The sequence below is a fragment of the Anoplophora glabripennis genome, unplaced genomic scaffold (genome assembly GCF_000390285.2).
Source record: "Anoplophora glabripennis isolate ALB-LARVAE unplaced genomic scaffold, Agla_2.0 scaffold1547, whole genome shotgun sequence".
Taxonomy (NCBI): Eukaryota; Metazoa; Arthropoda; class Insecta; order Coleoptera; family Cerambycidae; genus Anoplophora; species Anoplophora glabripennis.
Genome location: NW_019417620.1, coordinates 19,974 through 44,050, shown reverse-complemented (window position 1 = coordinate 44,050; position 24,077 = coordinate 19,974). Strand labels below are relative to the sequence as shown.

At 33.1% G+C, this 24,077-nt stretch overlaps 1 protein-coding gene across 1 annotated transcript in view; it reads left to right on the top strand.

Moving 5' to 3' along the window:
• Positions 1-5,364: 5,364 nt before the first annotated feature.
• LOC108916112 (cadherin-87A-like) overlaps positions 5,365-24,077 on the top strand; it is a gene marked incomplete at its 3' end in the record, with an annotated part of 33,994 nt that continues 15,281 nt past the window's right edge. The window contains exons 1-5 of the mRNA XM_018722314.1: positions 5,365-5,578; positions 6,855-6,986; positions 14,208-14,468; positions 17,505-17,697; positions 18,458-18,570. Of these exons, the coding sequence (XP_018577830.1) occupies positions 5,408-5,578; positions 6,855-6,986; positions 14,208-14,468; positions 17,505-17,697; positions 18,458-18,570 (870 nt within the window). The remainder of the gene's footprint in view (positions 5,579-6,854; positions 6,987-14,207; positions 14,469-17,504; positions 17,698-18,457; positions 18,571-24,077) is intronic.

Genomic DNA, 24,077 nt, shown 5'->3' with positions numbered 1-24,077 from the left:
AAAATAATAGGAAAGTTTTGAATTAAAACATCTTATTAAACCTATTATTTTCCCAAAAGTGCCTACTTCCCAACTCTCAGGAGAGCTACCAATTAATTAAATGCACGAATTGCATAAATCTCGCGAATTTATCACTTAAGTTTATTTTTTACGCTCTCGCGTACGACCCCCAAGTCCCGCATTACTCTAATTAACCCTCATCCATTGCGAACTCCGAAAACAGCCCTAACTCAACCTAAACCCAGAGCGGCCATTCGCGGATGTGTAGTTTAAAAATTGCTCCCCATTCTCCTCCTGATCCCGACTAATGGGCCGTGCCGAAACGCTTCTAAACCATAGATGTATTCATTCATTTGTGCGAGTGGAACCACACATCCCCCAGACAGTGGAAAGTTACTTAAATATTACGCAATGACCTCTAGGCAAATCGAAATAAGTACTGGTTTGCGTCAAAATAGAGTCCAAGGATAGTAAAAAGTACAGCGCGTTTCATTTATTAGTTCATTATAACCAGAATCCTCGACAATTACCTATCTTTCGAAGTTAAAATTTTATCATACTTTCGAATTTTCAAAAATAATTCACCGCAGTTTCGAGTTTTTGAAGCGAGGCGCCGATAAACCGGTCTTGCAGAGCCTGCGAGAAGAGAGTTTGAACGTCGACCCAGTGGAGATTATTTAGCTTCCAGAAGTTCCTGCTTTTGTAGCTCCTGTTCTCTATTAGTCTTTACTAGGACACAAAATCAGTACAAAACAAAAAGAATACATCAGATCCCCAAGTTATAGTTACCAAAATATCAAAAAACAATGTACATATTACAAGTTTTTCTCAGCCCATTATGTAGAGCGGGTACTGTAAAAAAATTTACTTTGCTGAAACTGACGCTTTCTGAAATACATATGGAAAAAGTGTAGTACATAATTGTCTCGTAATTCGATGTATTAAAAATAATATATAAATATCATTTAATTATAAAATTTTAATGAAGTAGACTCGTATTTTGGGTTATTCAAAGCTATGTACCCCTACAAAGTGAAGTCAATCTAACAGCTACAATGAATTAAATCATTAACGAATACCATGTTTTTAAAAATTTATTATTAAATTTCCCTGGGGCTTTGATCAAATAATAATTTGACTCACTAGTACATTCCCTTACTGATATGCCACCCATGGAGATTATTAGCTTAATATAAACAATTTTTGCAAAACCTTTAAAAGTCATATTCAATTCTGTAATTACATATAAAGATTATCCACAAGTATGGAAAGAGTCGCGAATATGCCCCGTTTATAAAAACGGTACTAAGAACGACATAACTAACTACCGGCCCATAGCTATTATAAGTAATTCTCAAAAATCCTAGAAATAATTTTACACAATCGACTTTATTTTCATATTGCAAATCAATATCTCCGTACCAACATGGATTTATGAGGGGTCGGTCAACTACCTCATATTTAGTTGAGAAAACCCAATTTATTGCTGAAGCTTTGGATGCAGGAAGTCATGCTGATGTGTATACTTAATTTTCCAAGGCTTTCGATCGACTTGATTATAATTTATTAACATTGAAATTGGAGTCATATGGTATATCCCCTGCTCTATTATCTCTGTGTAAATCTTATTTAGTAATAGGTACCAATTTGTGCAGTATCGAGGCTTTCAATCATGTAAATTCCATCAATCTTCAGGAGTTCCGCAAGGGTCAATCCTGGGACCACTTTTATTTATTATTTTTATTAATGACAACTGAATGCCTCATCGATGTCAACTATTTATTCTATGCGGACGACCTGAAGTTGTTCTTGGAAGTTAAATACTCTACCGATTGTACCACAGTACAAGATAATCTTGACAGATTGCACAATTGGTGTTCATATAATAATCTACCTCCGAATGTAAGTAAATGTAAAATTATGTCTTATAGTCGACGCAAAACTAATTTAGATTTTGATTATAAAATTGGTGAATCTTTTTTAGGTAAATAGAGTACGCAATTTACTGCCCTTGGTGTTACATTCGATACTAGATTATCGTTTGACGAGCACATTAGTTTAGTAACCAAATCAGCTTATAAGAATTTAGGATTTATTCTGCGAAATTCTAAGGATTTTCAGAATGTAAAGGTTCCAAATATACAACGGAGATTTTTAAAGACTATTCATTTTATTAGTTATGGATTTTATCCTCCCCGTGATGCACCTCAAGATTTATTGTTTTCTTGTTTTAATTTTAATAGTCTCTGTCGTAGGTGAATTATGTTTTCAATTATATTCCATTTAAAAATCATAAATAACACTTTAAATGCAGATTCGTTAGTCTCAAGGATTTTATATCATGTTCCTAGACTTAATTCCAAATTTCACTCTGTTTTACAATTATTCACACCTCGTATCAATTTACTAATAGCATGGCCCATATATCAGTGATTTCCAATATCTTGTATATGTTAGTTAGATTATTTGTTCTATTTGTCAGTTATTGTTTATACTTAAGTTGTTTGTCTGGATTTTATATTTTATATTTTGATTGCTCTATTTTATATAGTATTTATATTTTTACAGTTAATGTTAGTTTGTCTTTTTCTTTTAAAATTTAGTTAAGGTTTTCTGTTTTACCGTATCTTGTATTAGGGACTTTGTCCCTTTGGATATTGTAACTTCTAAATATATAAATAAATAAATATATTCTAGTGTAATTGTCGAGGTGTATTGGACATTCAATGCACTTGGAACGCGAAGATTTGTGTATGGAACTAATAAACACAAAGGATTGTGTATTTATAGTTAATGCCTAAGGAAATATATGACTACATTTTATAATTAGTTCTAATGCATTTTTATCCTTTGATTTATTATGAATTAGGAAGTCAATAAACCTTTTTCGCATTTATAAACGTTTTATCTAAATAATTAAATATAAAAGCAACAAGAATGAGAAATTTTAACCCAAGTCACCATAATATAATTAATACAAAATTTCCATTGATATAGCCTCCATAAAATACTTTTGCAGAGGATGAGATACGACAATATGCACGTCTTACCTACTTTTAAAATATTCTGCAATTGTAATAAACCTTTGCATATAAAAATGCTATAAATTCTTAATTTAATAAAGAACCAACCAATTAAAAAGTAACCAATTTACGAGCCCGATGAAAGCCGACTCGTCACGGGAAGCTTTTCGTAGCCGTGGAAATTAGTAGGTGTACCGGTTTGAATGGAAGTCGTAAAAAAGTGCTTATAAAATTATGTTACGGTACCGCGGACGAGAATGAGAAATGGTCGACAGTGGTTGTTGGAAAATTTATAAAGAATGTTTTTCTGACAGCTAATTGAGTTAGCTCATACCTCACTTTGTTTCCACTTGTTTGTTTTCGTTAACATCGATAAATTCTATAATAACTTCCAGCAACAAAACGGATATATTATATTAGTTAATGGATGACAGGTCCCATAAAGAAAATTTTCAGCCGTGTCAAGTTATTAGAAAACGCAAATAACTTTCATCATTAAAATAGAATGGATATTAATTAATTCCAGCTGGAAAAATACCTGTTCACAAAAATAGGTGATAATAAAAGGTTTTTAAAAATATATACTATTATTCGATTATAATTCTTTTTAAATATGACTCCAAATTCATACAAATTTCACAATGACTATGCAAAAATATAAATGAAATTAAATACAAAGCGTTCTCAGTAAGTTGTCCTTCGATTTGGTTTAGATCCAATAAACCTAATGTCAATGATTTGCGAAATTGATATGACTTTTTTGTATAGAGAAATACCTAATATTTTTTGCAAATGCTTACTCTTAGGACATGAGATGCCCAAAAGCACACGCATGTCTTTTATTCCATTTATCTAATTTTTCTACACACTCTAAATAAATCGGTCTGAGTGAAGGCAAAAGATACGTAGTGAGTCCATTGAGTAAAACTATTGAGTACATTTTCAATCAATATTGAGCATTTTGATAATTTTACACATTTTTGATAATATTTTAACTAAAACTGATAGTTTCACACATAAAATTTTAGATGTACACAAACTAATAGAGGAAAATTGCACTCAATCGGGTGTGGACATTATTGAGTGAAATTGAGTGAAAATAAGTCCAATTTTTCTTACAGTGTACGATTTAATAAAAATTTTTTCATGTCCCTATTTAAATTTATTTTAAAATGGACTAATTAAATAAGAACAGTGCCCAATCATAATTTTTCTTTAGCGTTGAGTGTCCTGTGACATATTCTATTGTAATGGATGTTTTGAACTGACTATTCTGAATTTTGTCATTTATTTCCATTAACTTCTTTGTAAATTCTAAATAACGATTTGATTGAAATTTACAAATAGTGTTGTAACTACGTAAAACTTAACAGAATGCTCTAGGTTGGATTTCTTTTATCTGCGTTCTCCTACGTTTTAAATAAGTCTAAAGAAAATTTAAATTTACTATTTCTGCAACTTTTCAGTAGATACATTGCGCAAAATAACATATAAATAGATATAATATGTATATCAGAGAACAATATAATAATAGCGTAATCTCAAAAACATTGTTTTAAATCCCATTTTATCCTCGCAAATACTATAAGCCAAACAAATATATAAGGATTACTTACGTTTTTAATAATTAGTCTGACTCAGAAAATGTCAGCAACCGCGAAACAATAAACTAACAAAAAAAAATCAATACTCACCCTTAGGCTATTTTTCCCTAATTATTAATAAATGTATCGCCAGTAGCAGATGTATTTAGAAAAAATGTAATAATTCTTACACTACTAAGAATACACTCAGTATCGATTGATTATAATGTTATTTCTTATCCTTAACTAAGAATCTTTGACGTACTGTTCTTGGGTTAGGCACTGCCACTGGCAGACTCCCTAGGTTTGTTCTGCTACCAACTTCAATCCTTATTTTTATTTTTAATGCAACTACGAACGAAACCAACTTTAGACAACATCCAATGCTTCCAATCTTTCCTCACAGTCCGTATGTAGCGGCCTTAAAACCAACAACCGAAAACAGTATCAGGGAGAGCTAAGGATTCTTATAACATATCCGCCCCCCCCCACAGAACCTAGACCAAGAACAACAATGACAGGTTAAAACAAAGCTAAAGCTAAGGAAGTGCATTATAAGTATGTAACTGATAGTGACTAAGTACATAAGCCACGATATAACTACCCGGAAATCCATATTTAAATAACAGTACGGGTCGTAAAAGAATTAAAACCACCACAGAATTTAAAATTTAAAATCCAAGCCTCTGAATACTTGACATTGAATTTGTGATTAATATATTTACGTCTGATTTTATAAACTATGTTTTCTTTTTTCTTTCAGAATGCCTGGCCAACTTATCACCCCTATTCATCCTAGACATGAACAACATAGTTATACCGGAAAACACACCTGTAGGCACACTTATATATACTTTACAAGGCAGTGATCCAGAAAACAGTCCCGTTCATTATGATCTTCAGGGGACCGATGCCTTAAAAGTTGATCACACCACTGGAGATGTCACAGTCGTTAAGCCCTTAGATTACGAAGTAGGTATAAGCAAGCGTCAATTATGATGAAGTTGAGCGTTTTTACTTTTACCTGGCCCCATACCCAATACTGTCCCTTATGTATTTCAATTACAAATTTGGATATATTTGTAGTATGTGGCCCAGCATCAGTTTAGTTGTTAGTTGTTGTAAAATTTTAATATTTCATAAAAACTTGCGGCCTTCTAATAAATTTCGAAAATAAATTCATAAATGACAGAACTTCACAGATGAAAGATATCTCATTTGTGTCGAACTGAATTTTTTGAAGTATGCCATAATAATTTTACATACTTTGAAAATTATGATAACAATTTTGTAACACTAAATTCACATTTTGAAGGATTTGTGTTAATAGTGCTTAATCTTTCGAATATTTGATTTAAATGTTCCAAATGCGATCATTTCTTAAGCCAAATGGCATTCTAAGACATTCAAAAAGATCGAAATAATTTCTTCGAATGTCAACTGGAATCTGATATTGAGCTTTAAGGTCGATTATTGAAAATATGTTATAACTATAAATACGTAATTTAAATCTTGAATATGTGGCAAGTGATATTTATCTATGACATTGTTTAATTGTTTCAAATCCTCGTGAGTTAGATAGAGAATATCGATGATGATCAATTGTCATGATGTGATGTTTAATATTATGTCGAACAAATAAGACAAATTTGGAGGTCTAGAAATTATTTAGTATTTCATAAGCTTAATAATTTTCAGCAGCAAATAAAATAGGTGTAAAGACTGTCAAAATTAATTAAACCATTATTAGCACAAATACTATACTTTACAAAAATTTTATATATCGTACAAAACACATTTCTTACTATACATTTTTAAAGAAAACTTTACCAACTAATCTCGAGACAGTTTCATGCAATATCTGAATGTACGATGGACTGAAAGCCATCTGACTGCAGTGTGACTATTGAAATGTCGCTCCTGCACACAACTACATTTTGCTGCCAAACGTTTTACCAGTTGACAGCGAAAGCATGTGAAATTCTCGAGAATACCTTCTCTAAACTTTACATACTAGAAATTACTAGGAAGGGCTTTATAATTCCCTTAATTTTTGTACAACTTGACAGATTTCGAATGAACGTTAATGAGAACTTACATTTCTAATTTAATATATGAAAACAAAAGGTTTATGCAAGGGAAGGTCCGGGTAATTATTATTACTTACGAAATCAAAATTTGTATAATTTCTTTCTTATATCGTTACCTAAATATGATAAAGATTTTAATATTAAATTATCTTTTGCAGACTAATGCGACACTGAACGTTAATGTGAGCATAGAAGACGAAGTCCAAGGAGGCGGCAAGAACAACGTCGTTGTAGTACCGGTAACCGTAATCATTGCCGATCAAAACGACAACGCCCCAGAATTTCAAAACGTAAATATGCTATTTCCTTTATCATGAATATTTATTAAAATAATATATAGTATGAATAATTGATAGGGTTTACCATATTTTATTAAATGCTTGTGGAAACTCGTTTTTAATCAACCATAGTGTGGTCATACATATTTTATTACGATAAATTGTTATTTTCCTGTTTTAAGTTGAATCCGTAACTATAGGAGGCAATGAAATATTTTAAATCGCCATTTTGTTAAGTTTATATTGCTGCTGTTACATTTAGATTTTTTTCTAAGTCATTTAATTGCCTCAGTCATAATATTTGGTTTCACGTCACCTACCACCTAACTTATTAGAATTAAAACTGAAAACGGTTCTTTATTTTCTGAACCTAGAATAATAAAATCTGAAGTGCCACAAGGTTCTGTCCTGGGGCCTTTACTTTTTAGTATATGTACTGCGGACTTTGTGTCGTCAGTAGTGCATACTACTTTGCACATGTATGCAGATGACTTACAAATTTTGTACAGCTTTGAAATTGACAATAAACTATTAATTCTGACTTGCATCGGATTAAGGAGTTATGCGATAAAAATGCTCTAATGCTTAACCCAAATAAATGTAAAAACCTGGTTATCGGTACTTATCAAAAAACTAGACAGTTGGGGGATTTTGCTGTTTATATTGACAATTGTCCTTTGGAAAACTGTAGTTCAGTAAAGAATCTGGGTCTTGTATTTGATAATGACCTGAAATTCTCACAACATGTTAGTGAATTATGTAAGAAGGCGTTCATCTCCTTTAAGCAAATAGCGCCTTTAAAACGTTATTTGAGCTCTGACATTAAATTAGTATTGGTCGAATCCTTAGTTCTGTCTCATCTAAATTACTGTGATTATGTTTATGGTCCTTTACTTACAAATGCTGATAAATTTAAAATGCAAAAAATTCAAAATTGCATGCGTTTTGTCACATATATACCCTTTCTTCACCATGTTACTCCCTTTATTAGACAGTTCGGTAAATTAAGACTCTGTGAAAGACGTTATATTCATTTTTGTGTTTTTGTAAATAAGATACTGTGTAATACAACTCCTGACTATCTTTATGAGAAGTTGGTTTGGCGACATGATGTACATGATCGTCAGCTTCGTAATTTACACGATTTGCAAATAATGCGTCATCGAACTGAATATTTTAGATGTTCATTTACCTATTTAGCAAGTATGATATTAAATAATGTACTGGTGCCTCAAGACTTAACACTCCGTAATGCTGCTCTGATTAAGAAACGCATTCGTGAGTTGGTCATGGAAAACGATAACTCCACGAATGCTGCTGTTTTTTAGTTTTAGTTTTTTAATTTTTGATTTAATATTAGTATTAATATAATATGCGTGTGTGTGCGAGTGTGAGTCTGACTATACTACGTATTTGTATGTGTATTGCACAAGCATGTATGAGTGTTGTGTATGTATATGTAAGTTATACTGTTTTTTTACATTGTTTTAATAACACTTTATAATTTGTTTATATTATTGCTTTTAATATGTGTAAGTTACTTGACTTTCTGAGGGGTAGGCTAATTATCAGTTATCTGTGTCTAGTCCTTTTGTGTATAGGTTGTATATTGTCTTATAACTATGCACAATAAATATTTTTTACCTTACCTTTACCTTTACCATAAATTTCTAAAAATGTTAGATAAACACCCCAAGAATTTATGTTAGGGTTATTTCTTTCTAGTACTTTTATAAATAATAATAATTCAAAATTATGGTGTAGAACATCATTGTCTCTTGACGATTAAACATTTTGTTCTTTGAAATAAATGATGGAATTGTAAATGAATTAATATATCTGTATGGAAGTGCAATCAGCTTCCACTCAATGTAAGCAAACACGAGTTTTATTAAACAATTATTTAATAATTGACTATGTATGTACTTAACAACCAGAGACGAAAGAAGATCTGTGTGTGATTCTAAACTCTCTTTTTTTCATACATATGTGTTTCTTGATTTGCTTTAAAATAGCAATATATAGAAAATAATTGACTGTTGCATAACCAAACATTTGTTTTTTTAATGGGCATCTTGTACTTTGATCGTTTTTTGGATTCCTCTCCTTTTTCTAATTACAATGATATATTTGCATTGAATTGGTCTTGCGGATCCCTTTGTAAGAAAATGTATTTAAAAAAATGTCTTTTGTCCTAAAAAATTTCCTAAAACTTTGGACTGTATCATTTTTTCCTAAATAAAAAGATAAAAAGATAAGGGGTGTAGAATATTGTATAAATTACTCCACCGAACGCCCTTGAAGGTATTCAAAGAAGATTTTTAAATTTTGTATTGATTTCAAAAATATGGCACTTTATGCCTCAGGAGCCTATACTTAAGAAGTTTAATGCTTCAGATTATGAAAATAGAAAGAAATATAATCTGCTGCATTACTATGTAGTTTCCTGTTCTTACGTACTTCTCTGCCCTTTATTTGGTTTTCTACCCCCTATTATGTATTTTCTGGGATATAGCATTTTATAAATAATACAGGCACATGTGATCTATTTGGTGGATGAGATCCATGCCACCTTATGTAATTTGCCACGAGAAATGCTGCATCACTCACTAGTTTTATTAATTTGCCAAAAACTGCCTCTAAAACCTGAGAAACAGCCAAAACTTTGCAGTAGATTTCTCGTTGGATTCAGCACTGGCACTTAATGCATATTTTGGGAGTTCAAGGCTCAATCAACCCTTGCAGTCTTTAAGGTTATGTTGAACATCAGAAAACTACTCCTAAACCCTAAAGATCAGTAAAATTTCTACATTCAGGTTCAGGTCACAAACTCAAACCATAAATTTACAGACAAGTGAAAGACGTGAACTTTTTTAGTAAACGAGCTGCACATACAATACACACTGGGATGTCCTGGACATTCGAAGACAAGATCAGCGTTGTAATCTTCTAGTTCTTCATGGATGTTAGAAATCCCTATACATCTTCTTAGCATCCAATAATATTTCCAAAAAAAAGCCACTTTAGAACAGCCTTTAAGTATAGTTGGATTATTTGGATTTTCTCGACATATTCGTGTTGAAGGTTTTATATATTAAAGCAGAGTTTGACTTTGAAGACAAGTCTAATATTTGTATCAGGAAAGAGCACTTCTCTATTTCTAGGCAGATTTATTTAGCCTTACTAACTGAAAACTATATTTTTGATACTGGCATATTTACTACCTAGGTCCTTCTAAATACTCCAGAATTTTCCTTTGGGAATCCCATTTTCCTTTGATTTACTTTATTAATGCAATAATTCCTACATGGAAATTAGGAGTTCTTAAGTAATAAATCATATTACTGTAAAAATTTGCGAATAGTTTCATATATTTCAGATATGATTGGAGATAAACTCGTTTGGAATGCTGTATCCAAAGAGAAATCCAGTAAATGCAAAATAGTAACAGATTTTTTGGGGTTCGGGGAGAAGAGGACTGATTTTGTCTTTGTATGCCCGGAATATCATGTGGTATTAGATGAATGTGCAGTGTCTATGGATTATAAATTTAAGTTCATTATTATTTATTAAACAAGCCCGCGTTGCTCTTGTCTGTCTGAGTGTCTAGAGTTCGTAAATTTGTCTGTCTCTGCGCTGTGGTTCATGTTTCTAACTTGTAACCAACGTATGTAGAATTTTAGCTGATTTTTAGATAATTATTGGGTTCACCCAACGCTGAAAGTTTGCAGGAAAGAATGTAAAACTTTGTATTGAATTAAAAAGTACTTCAATCCTTTCGACGTAAGTTCAATATTACATTCATTCAGTGTTACAATCGATTTTCATCAAGAACCTGCAATGATTGATTGACTGATACATAAAATATGCAATAAGCCTTATATAAGAATATGATGTCGACTCATTTCCAGGACTGTACCCTAGGAGAAACCTGCTGAATGTAGTTTTTTTGCTTTTTAGCTGTTAAATATGGTTTTGGCAATTAAAAAATAACTACTTCCATGACATATTGGATTTTTTATATACATAATACATAGATGACATGAGTTTAGAACATACCACTTTTGTTGTGCTGATATAATTAAGTAAATAAGTAGATAAATGAGTAAATAATTAAATGTGTAAATGGTAAACCGAATATCAATCATAAAATAATGAGGTCGCCGAAATAAATACATAGACACACACAGTTGTTTCACATAATTAATTGATGGATTTGTTAAAATTAAAGTTAATTAATTCAAAATAATACCTGATTTTTATATAGAGTGACTCATTGATATTGAGAAAAATTCAATTGGCGATCCCTTGCAAAGAAATAAAACATGTCCAAAAAATGTATGTTAAGAGACACAGAATGTTGAAATTTGGAAAAATCACGTTTAACGAAGATGAAGCGAATTGGACTAATGACTAATCTAATTAAAGGTGAAAATTTCTTGATTTTAAATATAAATGGGTGAATCACTGATTGAGGTAACATGGTCATACGACATCATTTTAGAAATTTGATCAGTGTCTATAGCTTCTAGAAACATTTCTAAAAAAAGTTTTGTTCCCTTTTTTTTTAACAAGTTATTAGTTTCTTAGCTTACATTGGCATTACAACAACACTAAAAGTAGCCGTTTTACAAGAAAAGTTCATAAAATTATTTTTCTAAAAATATTTTTTCACTGCTATGCCCCTTGATCTTTTAATAAAACGCTGAATTTCTAAGCCAATGATTTTTTCGCATTTGTCACGATCATATCGTATTTTTTAGAAAAAAAAAAGTTTACTTTGTAAATAATTATTTTAGATTAACTGGAGTGCTTTGTAAGCAAAATACAAGTTACAAAAGAAAATGTATTACCTCGAAAATGGTAATTTGTATACAGGGTGGTCCGCATTTTATGCAGGAAACATCGAGGCAGATGGATCTCTTTAAAATAATATGTGTTTGCCTTATAAACATTGGTTTGGAACGGCCCCGTTTTATAGATACAGGGTGTTGAAGTTGTTACAAAAAGTGTTTTTTTGTTTATATCTCTGGAATCTATTAACCGATCTCAATAAAATTTAGTACGGATAATGTATGATAGTAGGCCTTACATTCCCTAAAATATAATCTTTAAAGGTATAACCAGTTGTGTACAACTGGGCAGGGGTCCATCTCCTTTTTTACAAAAAAAACTACGCCACTGCATTTTTTACATGTCATTTTAACTGATTTATATTCTAATGCATAAAATACGTGAAAAAGGTAACTTGAATTTTTTTCCTAAGATTTGCCGTTCTCAACTTATTTATACCAATACAATCCCCTTGTGGCAGACACTTCAAACCATAATATTACAAGAGTAATTATGTTTATGCTTAAAAGTAAGTGCAATTTCTAAGCACATCAACAAAATTATTTACACTCCTTTCTACATCAGCTGTGAGTGTTCCTAGCGTTTTTAGTTTTCCCTGGAGGCCTAATACTCTTTACAAATAAGAACAATTTAAATCAAAATAATGAAAATATATTTACCAAGCAACAGCAACTAAACAAGAAACAAAATTAACGTTACGTATTTACAACAATTGTTCAAAATGCGAACCACCCACATCGATACATTTCTGACATATTCTATTAATGAAATTAATTGAAGTGTCAAGTGAATATCATGTGGTGGTTTTCTTTTAATACATTACACCCGTCTTCTATTCGTTGCAGTAGTTGTGGTCTTCTATTTGTTGGAGTAGAATAAACTTTACTTCTCAGATGACCCCAAACATAGAAGTCCAGGCGGTTTAGATATGGCAATCTGTCTGGCCAAGACACTGAACCCTCTGCTCCATTATGGTTGACATTGGCATTTGGTCTTCTACCTATCCATCGCCCCATATAATTTTCATTAAGCCATTCTTATATTGTTCTCCCTATTCTCTCAGAATGCGCGGGAGCACCATCCATTGTATCCAGCTATTTTATCGCATATTTAATGGAACATCCTCTAATAATTCAAATAGATAATTTTCTAGAAAGTTTAGAAATGACTGGGAATTTAGACGGGGTGGCAAGAAGAAATGTCTACAAACTTTGTTGCGAATTATTCCGAGCCACACGTTCATAGAAAATTCGTGTTGAGAAGATCTTGTCCGAATTTCATGACGATTTTCTTGTGACCAAATATGCAGATTGTGAAAATTCACTACCCCTCGCCTTTGGTAAATGTAACTACATTTATTATTATTTTGATTTAAGTTGTTCTTATTTTTAAAGATAGTGGGTTCGGCTTCCAGGGAAAACCAAAACGCGTAAGGAACTCTACCTCACAGGTGGTGTGGAAGCGAGTGTAATAAGTTTTGTTGATGTTTTTACGAATTCCACTTACTTTTAAGCATAAACATAAATATAATTGTAATATTATTGTTAGAAATGTCTGCACAAGAAGATTGTATTGATATGAATAACTTGAAAACGGCGAATCTTAGGGAAAAAATTCAAGTTACATTTTTTACGTATTTTGTGCATTACAATATAAATCCGTTACAATAACTTGTAAAAAATGCAGTGGCGTCGGTTTTTTTTGTAAAAAAGGAGATTGACCCCTACCCAGTTGTACACCACTGGTTATAACTTTAAAGATCATATTTTAGGGAATGTATTGGGAAGGGAATGTTTTATTGAGATCGGTTAATAGATTCCGGAGATATAAACAAAAAATCAATTTTTTTAACAACTTCAACACCCTGTATCTCTAAAACGTGGCTGTTCCAGACCGATATTTATAAGGCAAACACATATTATTTTACATGGATCTATCTGCCCTCGAAGTTTCCTGCATAAACTTCGAACCACCCTGTAGATGTAATGGAAGAGATCTTGTTTCTACGATATACTACGATTTGACGTTACAGACAGTGATCAAATTTCTAAAGTACCCAGTGGCGTAGAATTTATGGGGTCTTTAATATTTGTGACTTCCTTCCGAACTGAGCAAATTTTTACCTTTAATTAGATAAATCATTATCTGAAGTCTCATTGCTCTAGATAGTTTAGAATATGTGATATATTTGAAATTTCAACACCTTATACCTCTAAAATAAAACGTTTTCGGACACATGTTCATAGGGACTCTTTTTCCTAATTTTTGCAAGTAATCCCCACTTCTATTTTTCCCGGTATTTTAATATATTTAATAAATACATTAATTTTTTAATTACATAACTTAATTATTAATTTTTAATTTTCCATTTATTTCCAGACGCCGTACGAAATAGTGATAAACGAGGACACGCCGCCGGGCACGACAGTATTCTCCAGCATCAACATCACCGACAGGGACACCACGGGCTCGAACATCGAGGTGGAATGCACAAATTTACCGGAATACCAGGACGCGTGCGAAATTTTTAATATCGAAACGCTTAGTTCTGAACAGAGTTCGTATCAGGGCGCGATTATCCTGAAAAGAAAATTAAACTACGCCATCCAGCAGGAATATGGATTTCTTCTTAAAGCAACGGTAGGTATGCGCTGGGCTCAGTGGTGGCTCGTTGCTTTTCGCAATTGTATTGTTTTATTTTAATGTTTTTAAATAGCAAATATTTTTACATTTTTTATTAATCGACCTGTTACCTTCAAACACAAGTTTTTCTTCCCCACATCCCTGAAAATTATACAAATATATCACAATTTTTTAACAAACCAGCATTGCAATTTTTATGGAGAAACGCGAAAATAGACGAAGAAGAGAATAGATGAAGAAGACGAGGACGAAGAAGAAGACGAGAAAACGAAAAAGAAGACGAGAAAACAAAGAATAAGACGAGAAAACGAAGACAGATGAATAATAGATGAAGAAGAAGACGAGAAGATGAACAATAGACGAAGAAGAGATAAAATAGAAGATGGAACCCTCGTATTATTATTATTTTCATCAATAGTAAGAAAAATGTTACATATTCTTATGTGAAAAATTTTGTTTCCTATATTTACTAAGATATTCTGGGGTGGGCAGCCACCCCGCTTTGCCCATCCCGACGAACCGCCTCTGGTCGGGGTCCTTTCATTCCGGCGACGAGTCACTCTCATCTCTTATAGATGAAACACGAGAAGTGAAAGCGGGATATCGCGGAATGGGAGCCACGATCATATTTTATTTAGGCAATATCAATGTGCGGGTGGATCTCTACGGAATTGTAAAAAAATATTTATATGCTCCCAAGGGAAACTTCAATCAAAACGTAGTCCCTTAAAAGGTAGATACCGGTTTTTATAACCTTATTATCCGAGCAAAGGAAAATTTTGAAGTTTGGGAAAATTATTTGAAAACTGCTACTTTAATCTAATACTGTCAATGAATAGTAAAACAACATAGGTATCTGGTTTAATATTTTCATCTTATATATTCACAATTTTTATATAAAAGCTGTTATCTTCAATTAAGTTACCTTTGCCAATACCTGTAGCCAGTTTACAGTTACCTACTTATTTTATCAAGACAAGTGACGCACCGTTTCACATAAAATTTGCGTTTGGTTGTGCAATTTAAAATCATTTTTAATTTTATATAAATTTTATAATTTGTGTATAATTCTATATAGAACATATATTGTTTGTTTGTTTAACACGCAGAAATAAACAGAATAGTTGCGCGATGAACCCTTTCTAAAAAAACATTGCCTTCGTTGCCTCCTACCATACAACGTATATTATACGTAAGTGACGCAGATCGAAATCAGTCTGTATTCCACTTCTCTTCGAAGCGTTGTTTACGGCAGTTGTCATGGCAACAAGGCGGCCAACACGGGAGTATTACGGCGTGGGAGAACGAGTGACGCGGATATTGAAGCAGCATTGTCATCGCCTTGCCTTTAAACAGTAGTTGAATAGTACCTCGTGAAAAATTACACCAATTATAGCTGGTGAAACAGAACATTGTGTTTTAATGTAACGTTTATCTTACTATTTTAATCATTTTTAATTTTGCGGCAATTTAATGGTCAACATAAGAGAAATAAAATTACTGTTCCAAATAAAACTACTGATCACGTGACTTGTAATCATTTATGAAGGCTTTGCTTTATCTTGTTCGTAAAAATAAAAAATAAAAAACTGTAGCCGAACGATTCCCTGGAAATCTCACACATGTACCTGGTGTATTCAATGAGTGCAAACCTTTCCGAGATTTCAGGGTCGGCCACTTCTATTTTTATTTTTTATTTCGCAAATTTCCTTGCAAGTTTTCAAAATGTTTTCTACTTAAGCAAATAAATCTACTCAAAAGAAATTCGTGGGACTATTTTAATTTTCAGGCGCCGTCATTGACATTTCCCACAATAAAAAACACGTATTTGATTTTCGACTAACAAAATGTTGTCTAAGATAACCATTTTATAATTTTAAAATATACATGCCGGTTCACAAGTTATCCAATGAATGCGATACCTAGTCTAAAAAAAATTCAATTGGGACATTTTCAATTTTATTTAAAAACATCTATCTACATGCCACTGAAATTTGATCGACTGTAATACCCGAACTATCGCAATGCATTCACGTCAACTGGCGTGTACATAAAAAGTTAGATGAAAATAATTTAACAAGGTAATAAATAAGGAGTTTTATCGCAGGTATTTTGTGTTAATGTTTTCAGTTATTACTTTTATTACTGTTATTAGTTCCTACTGTTATAACATAAATGTAATCAGTAAATGATAATTAGCACCTTAATCAAGAAAGAATTATTAGGTATTTACATGATGTTATAACAACAGTCAAAGTTTTATCCACCCACACGAAAATATATTTGAGCTTATTTGATCCAGTTTTGACAGACCAAAACAAAATTACTGCAGTAGCTGTAATACGTTTGCGTAAATCATCAACAGTTTCCACTTCAGCCTAATAAACATTTTTTTAAATGTCACAATAAAAAATCGAGAGGGTTTAAGTCAGGAGATCGGGGTAGCCATGCAACTGGTCCTTCTTGTCTAATAGATCGTACTTCTTGGTCATTATTAAAACAATCCTGAACATTTTGTCAGAAATGAGGAGACGCACCATCGTGCAAATGTATGAACCACATTCGTTGTAGAACATCTAACGGCACATATTCGAGAAGTCTAGGCAGATTATTTCAAAGAAAATCAACATATTGAAAATCGTCCATTCGATTTGACAATAGGAGTCGTCCAATTAAGCGATTATCAACATTCACAAAACGGTGTTAAAAACGATCCCGATGAATTTAAACTTTTTTGTTGTAACAATGATATACAAAATCTAATCCATAACGATTGATCTGCTGGTATTGATTCTTGGACAAGTTGTACATGATAGGGATGCATACGTGTAATATGCGCCACATTGTTGATTGGGACTACAAATTCTCATAATAGTTATTACTTCCTTATTTTTATTCTTATTCTTTTTGGTATTGGAATTACATCGATATCCTTGTATTTTTCTCCACAGATTTAAATATGTAATCATTATAGTAATTTGTTTGATATTTTGGTTTTTCTGTCCTTTCTATTATGTTATTCTCTGTTTCCAGGATGGTGAACTGAGCAACTCTACAACCGTATCAATTAAGGTAGGGGATGTACAGGACACACCTCCTTATTTCGAAGGGAATCTTACCACCGAAGTAGACGAAAATGCTCCCATCAACACCTTAGTTATGACTGTACATGCTGAGGATGGCGATAGAGGCATACCCAGAAAAATTGTCTACGAATTAATTAATAGTAAGTACAACTAACTACGTCACGCACGTAATTTTAATTATTCTCTAACCCTAATCCTTTAACTTTTGATCTTTGAAGTAAAAGTATTCAGAGATTTTACCCTATTTTTCTCTTCATTCCCTGGATAATAATGAATTCGTACAAATATTTAGTATAATGATATTAGCTCATTTCATCAGGTCAGTTCGTACGAACAAAATGACACTTGTGACAATTAAGTGTCAAAGAAAGTAAATTTGATTTATTATATTAGAATATGATCATAACAAGACCAAATAATGTAAAAGGTCTTGCAATGGGGAATAAACTAGATCAATTTTAATTTACTTAAATGTAAACAACGAATTAAAAAACACAATCCTGTTATACAATTAATTCGCAACTAGTATAACATCCGCTTAATGCATACCAAAATGCTTGCTGATTTGAAAATAAGTCAGCTTTTGAGTTGAAATTTTAATATTGGATATGAGAAAGGTATCCACATATCTGAAAACTTAAAAAAAATTCCGGTAGATTCAAAAGAGATGTCCAGTCTGTGTTTTTCTTTGCATTTCAAACTTCAAAGGAAATATTTGCCTTTTCTGGACGTACATTTATACGAATCAATCAAGCAACATTTCAATCTTTTTTCTAACATACCTCGCATCAATATTTGGTGGTGCAAAATTTTAACAATTTTAATAGATATCTGACGACAAATGTAAATTATAAGGCTAACAAAAGAAGGAATAAAAATAGAACACTGTCATTATTTCAGATCCAATGGACTACTTTCTTCTTGATGCCGTGACTGGGGAATTGAGAACCGCAAGACCCCTGGATAAGGAGTCTATTGGAAATCCCGAGGGCATCCTAAAACTAAATATACGGGTAATTATGTCGTAAACTCAGATAAGGTCGTCTTTCGACCGTCCTACATATACATACAGCAGCTTGTTTTTCTCAAATAGCTTAAAACGCGCATGAAAAATCAATCTTGTTTACTACGTTCCAGGCTACCTCACTACGTAGTCGGGTATTTTGATTACTTTAAGTACAGGGTGTTGTTGAAAATGGGTTTTTCCTTTTAAATGGTGTTTGTAGGAAAAAAATAATAATTAAAAAAAAAAGTCTTATTAAAACTCTTTTAATAACCGAAATATTAGCATTTAAAAGAATAACACTATGTCGTCTTGAGTCTACGATAAGTTGTAGTCTCAGTTTCAACAACTTTAGGTCCTGTAACTAATAGTTAGAAGAAGTTTCGTTTGTGTGCTATAAAATAACTTTATATTTCGTCATGATCTACCCTCATCCCTCTCACCCCTAAGGGTGCGTTAGATTGTATTTACTGAGAAAAAAGACGATGAGTCACTGGATTTTTTAAGGTTTGAAGACAAATCCTTAAAACTTCACTGAAAAGACAAAAATATTTACTCTTTTAAAACGTTGCTAGGAACTACCATTTACGAAGTAATTACAAACGGCAATAGGGGGTATAAGTAAGCCGTGAAATACTTAATCATAAAGATGACTCTGAATATTAAAAACTGTAAAGGATGTCCTAAAAGTAACACAGGATTTGAATTGTACGCCATTTTCATTCTGAAGAGTTGGCAGCATTGCGCAGGATCACCTGTTGTAGTAAACACGTTGCTGTTAGACAAAACGGAGCGCTATACGAGGGATGAGCGAGTGAATATTGCGAACATTCATTACAAGTAAGGAGAGTGTGTAGCTGAGACTGTGAGCAAATTACGTGGAATTTTCGGTAGAAGGAACACTCCAAATGAAGCAATTGTGAAAGGATTAGCTGCCAAATTTGAATAAACAGGTTCGGTTGCAGACAATAAAAAAACAGACCTTCCTCATACTGACCGTTCATCCGAAAATATTTCTACGTGTCACCTGCCATACGGCACGTGAAACTATCTACTTGTTATGGCAGGAATTTAATGGACGACTCATCTCACGTAACATTTAAGTGACTTGGCCACCAAGATCATGCGATCTTACGACTTTTGCCTGAAGCGATTCGTAAAATCCAAAATTCATTCTGCTCAAATGAGTACCATTACTGAATCAAAGGCAGAAATTCGGAGAGTTATCAACGAAATTCAGCCGCAAGTATGCGAAAGCGTAATACGGAATTTGCTAGATGAGTCGTGGAGGACATTTGTCCGATATTCCCTTTCATATTTAATGGCAATGTCTACCTTTTAAAAACATGTAAACATTTTGCCAACTTTTTAATTACTAAAATCTGTTTCCCTCATATGAAAGCCTGCGTATGTTTTGGGACAGCCTTTATTTACTCGCATCTTAAAATAACACTGACAACTTCATTTTTTACTGTCAAGTAAATTAGTCACTACTTTTTTTCTATTGATAATTTCATTATAATGCCTCTGTTTACAAATTTGGGAATGGCAGATATAACTTTTAACACTCACAACACCTCAATTGCAAGATGCTGCATCAAATCTGGAAATAAATACATACTCTAAAATTTTGAAATATCAGCTTTAACCGTAAAAATTATTACCAAACAATTACGTTTAAATTTCTGTCAATGAGTATTTTACGAAACGGCTAAAGATCCAATTTATCTCCCTACAAAATTTTCGCTATAACCATCAATAGGAGTATGAAAATCCCCACTCGACACGAGAAGTTAATTATCAACATCAGTTCCACCTAAACGTTTGGATGGGTATTATTGGGGATTACCCGATTGGACCTTTCTTTCTTCCATTAAGATTAGTTGGCAAATAGATATCGAGACTTTATTGGAAATCAACTGCCGGTCTTTCTTGATGTTGTACCACTTAATCTGCGATACCGCTTATGATTTACGCATGACGGAGCACCATTTCATTTCAGTTTAGCAACTCGATAATATCTTGATAGAGTGTACCAAAATAAATGGATAGGCCAAGGCGTAGTTCAACCCAACCAACAGTGATCTCCTAGATCACCGAACTTAAATCCCCTAGACTACGTAGAATACCATGGTTTTTCGGATTGTTATGACGTGGCCTGTGTACCAGGACGCCTCCAATTACAGATTTATAATGCGCTTTGAATTGCACTTGTTGTTCTTGGGCTGGGCTTTGTGGGGGCAGATCCGCTATTAAAACCGCTAGGTAAGTTTGTAACTACTCTAACCTGAAAATTGTGCTGAAAGTGGAAACATCTTTGAATATGATTGTCATCAAATTTTAAAAAGTTGTATACAATTGACCTAAATTCCAATTAAATTGATTTTTTTGAGATACATGCTGGTACGATGTTAAAATAAAGGATTATGTTTCTGGCAGTTTAGATCTTTTTTGAAGTAAAAGAGAACAAGAGTGTTCTGAGAAAACATAAGAAACTTTTAAAGTTTTGATACCATACCTAGAATTAGAAACTAATAATATACTCAGCAATAGCTAGAACGAACTGTAACATTAAGAAATTAATTTCTGAAAAACAAGCATATTTATCATGGCTTTTTAAAGATAACAAATTTATGTTTTATATTTTCTAAACCCTTCAGCTACCCCTGCTACCACTTCCGTGATCCTCCCAGGGGGTCGCAACCCACACTTTGGAAACCATTGGTGTACACAATGTAAATAAACACGATTGAGGAACACAACGCAGAAGTCAACAAGAAGGGTTACTACATAAATATACATACAGTGTGTACAACCAAATGGAATAAATTCACTATCCCAGTTATTGTACATATTTATAAAAAAATTCCGAGACACATCGATTTTGGATTCTGAAATGACATCCTGCAACGTAAAAATTTCATCCCTAAATTCAACCCTCTCTGAGTGGCAATTGCAATACCTAAATTTTTAAATGGGCCCCTACTGGCTTGTGATACCTTATTTTAAAGGTCCTTTCCTTCTCTATTAAAAAATGCTGCAGGCTAGCAGAGACAATTTCAGTGATTTTTTTCAACATTATCAAATAAAAAGAAGACACATAAATTCATCAAATTTCATAGCTGAGATTGCCAGTTTTATTGAAAGCGCCGTAGCTACTTGTTATTTAATATTGTTTGAGTTTTGTTAACTGCAATGTCTAAGCATAACATAATTCCATTTATACGATGGTTGGTTACGGAGGTAGAATGCGATCACAGACCAAAGTTACTCGCCTATTTCAAGACAAATTTTCTGATTTGCCGCCTATATCTCAAGGTACAATTAACAAAATTGAAAAGCAGTTTCGTGAAAATGGACATATACGGCAGATAAAAAAAGAAGCTTCCAATGCAATGAGTAATCAAGACGTACTGCTTGAGTTCGACGAAAACGCACACAGTTCAAGTCGACAAGCAGCTTCAGCATTGAATATTTCTCATTCCCCGATTATTCGCGTATTAAAAGAAAATAAAATGCATCCCTATAAACTGCTCGCAACACAGGAGCTTAGTAAGGATGCTTTTGATAGAAGAACGTATTTTTGTGAACAAATGGTGCAAAGGTTATCCAACTAGAAAATGTTTTGTTTCCTGATGACTCCACTTTTACTCTTCACGACCACGTTCATTTCTCAATACTGTCTCTACGGGGCTAATGAAAATCCTCACTGGATGAGAGACTTACATACGCAAAAACCTGAGAAGGTTAATGTTTGGGGATAATTGGAGATATAATTATTTACTTCTGCTCTAAAATAATGTCGTGCCAGCTTTGGCAAACTTATATCCTGCTTAATAAAATCCACAAGTTCCATCCGATGTGATATGGTTCCAGCAGGATGGAGCACCACCACATTACCTCGATTTCACATTTCCAAATCGGTGAATAGAGAGGCGAGGATCCCTAGAATAGCCAGCACGTTTTCCTGATCTTACATCCTTAAATTTATTTCTATGGGGATATGTGAAAAGTATGGTATACAAAACTAAGCTGACTTGAGAAGAAACGCCTCAGGTGTTAAAAACGTTAGAAGATATTTTTATTTACGATTATAATGCTGCCAAAACGTTCAGGAATTTATTTTGAACATCTCCTACGCTGAAATTATATGTTTTTACTGAATTATTATATTTGGCTATTTCACACTTTTTACAAATAAACTACAAAATAAACTATAAATAGTTTTATTTTTCTACTATTTAACTAAAACTTCTTATAACTAATGTTACTTTTTTAAACTAAACGCCTATACGATGTTAAGCACGTACATACTCGTATACTAGTATATTTTGATCCAAACATTTCGTATAAGCTTGTTCAAGAAGCCTTATACTTTCCTAAGTCGTTTACGAACGAAAGTAATAGAATCCGTATGGCGTGCACCCACATTTTAAAGTTAATTGTGACATTCAATATCCCAGCACCGAGTCCGCCTTGGTGTGATGCCGAAGAGCATTCGCATACTTTCAGGTCTTTGTTTTTTTCCTCGGTTCGTAAGTCAACACCGGCTTCGGGCGTTCGATGCAGCCGTAATCAGAAACGTTATTTGGCAACTTTATACAATATTCACTTTAAAATCAATACCGTCTCCTCTATCAGATCCACAGTCGGTTGCCTGGTCGGACGTTTCAGCAATAAAACAAACTGTTTGTCACCTTTCCTTGCTCTTATTGATTTTCGAACCGGTTATACGTCCTTTCTTGTACTCTTTTATTTTGAGTTCTATTGCATCGTCTTTATTTTGTGCAGAAGTTGTGTTCTTAAATTATCAAAGAAACAGAGCAAATTCATGTAGTAACAGCTAATATACAGGGTGATTTATTCATAATGTCATTAATTTTAACCAGGTACTCGGGAGGCCTAATAAAGACAGAAAATCGAAAAACATATTTCTCGACTTTCTAAAAGATAAGCCAATTATCCCTTAACTCCCGCTAATTCGGCGCCCTCACATTTGTTGACCGGACGCGCGGAGGAACGCAAAGCATTCGAATATTGAAACAAAACAGCTTTGCCACGTCAGAACCACAAATAATAATAAAATATTCAAAACTACCACCGTTAATCGCATCTTCCCGCAAATTTGGAGATCACGTCATACATATGGAGAGGAGATATGTATAAATTATGTAGAATGCAATACAACCCGCAGTTTATTTCGGATTGTTTCGCGTACCTGTCGTAATGGCTAATTTTGCGAATTTTGAATATGCGGAAATGGAGGTTTTATATGGAGAATGTTTATGATTGCGAGTTTTTCAACTTCGGTGTCTTTGATACCGCAACGAGAACCTGCAGGGCATCAGGAAAATGACTTGAATATGATAGAAGCTGTTTTAAATTTTGTTGAGGAACTACCTACTATTTCAAGGCGGTTGGGGACATCCCAAAGCAAGGTCTGGATGATATTAAGAGAACACTGTTTTTTGGCAAGGCATGTTCGTAAATACCTCCTCGAGGTCTTTACTGGGCAGC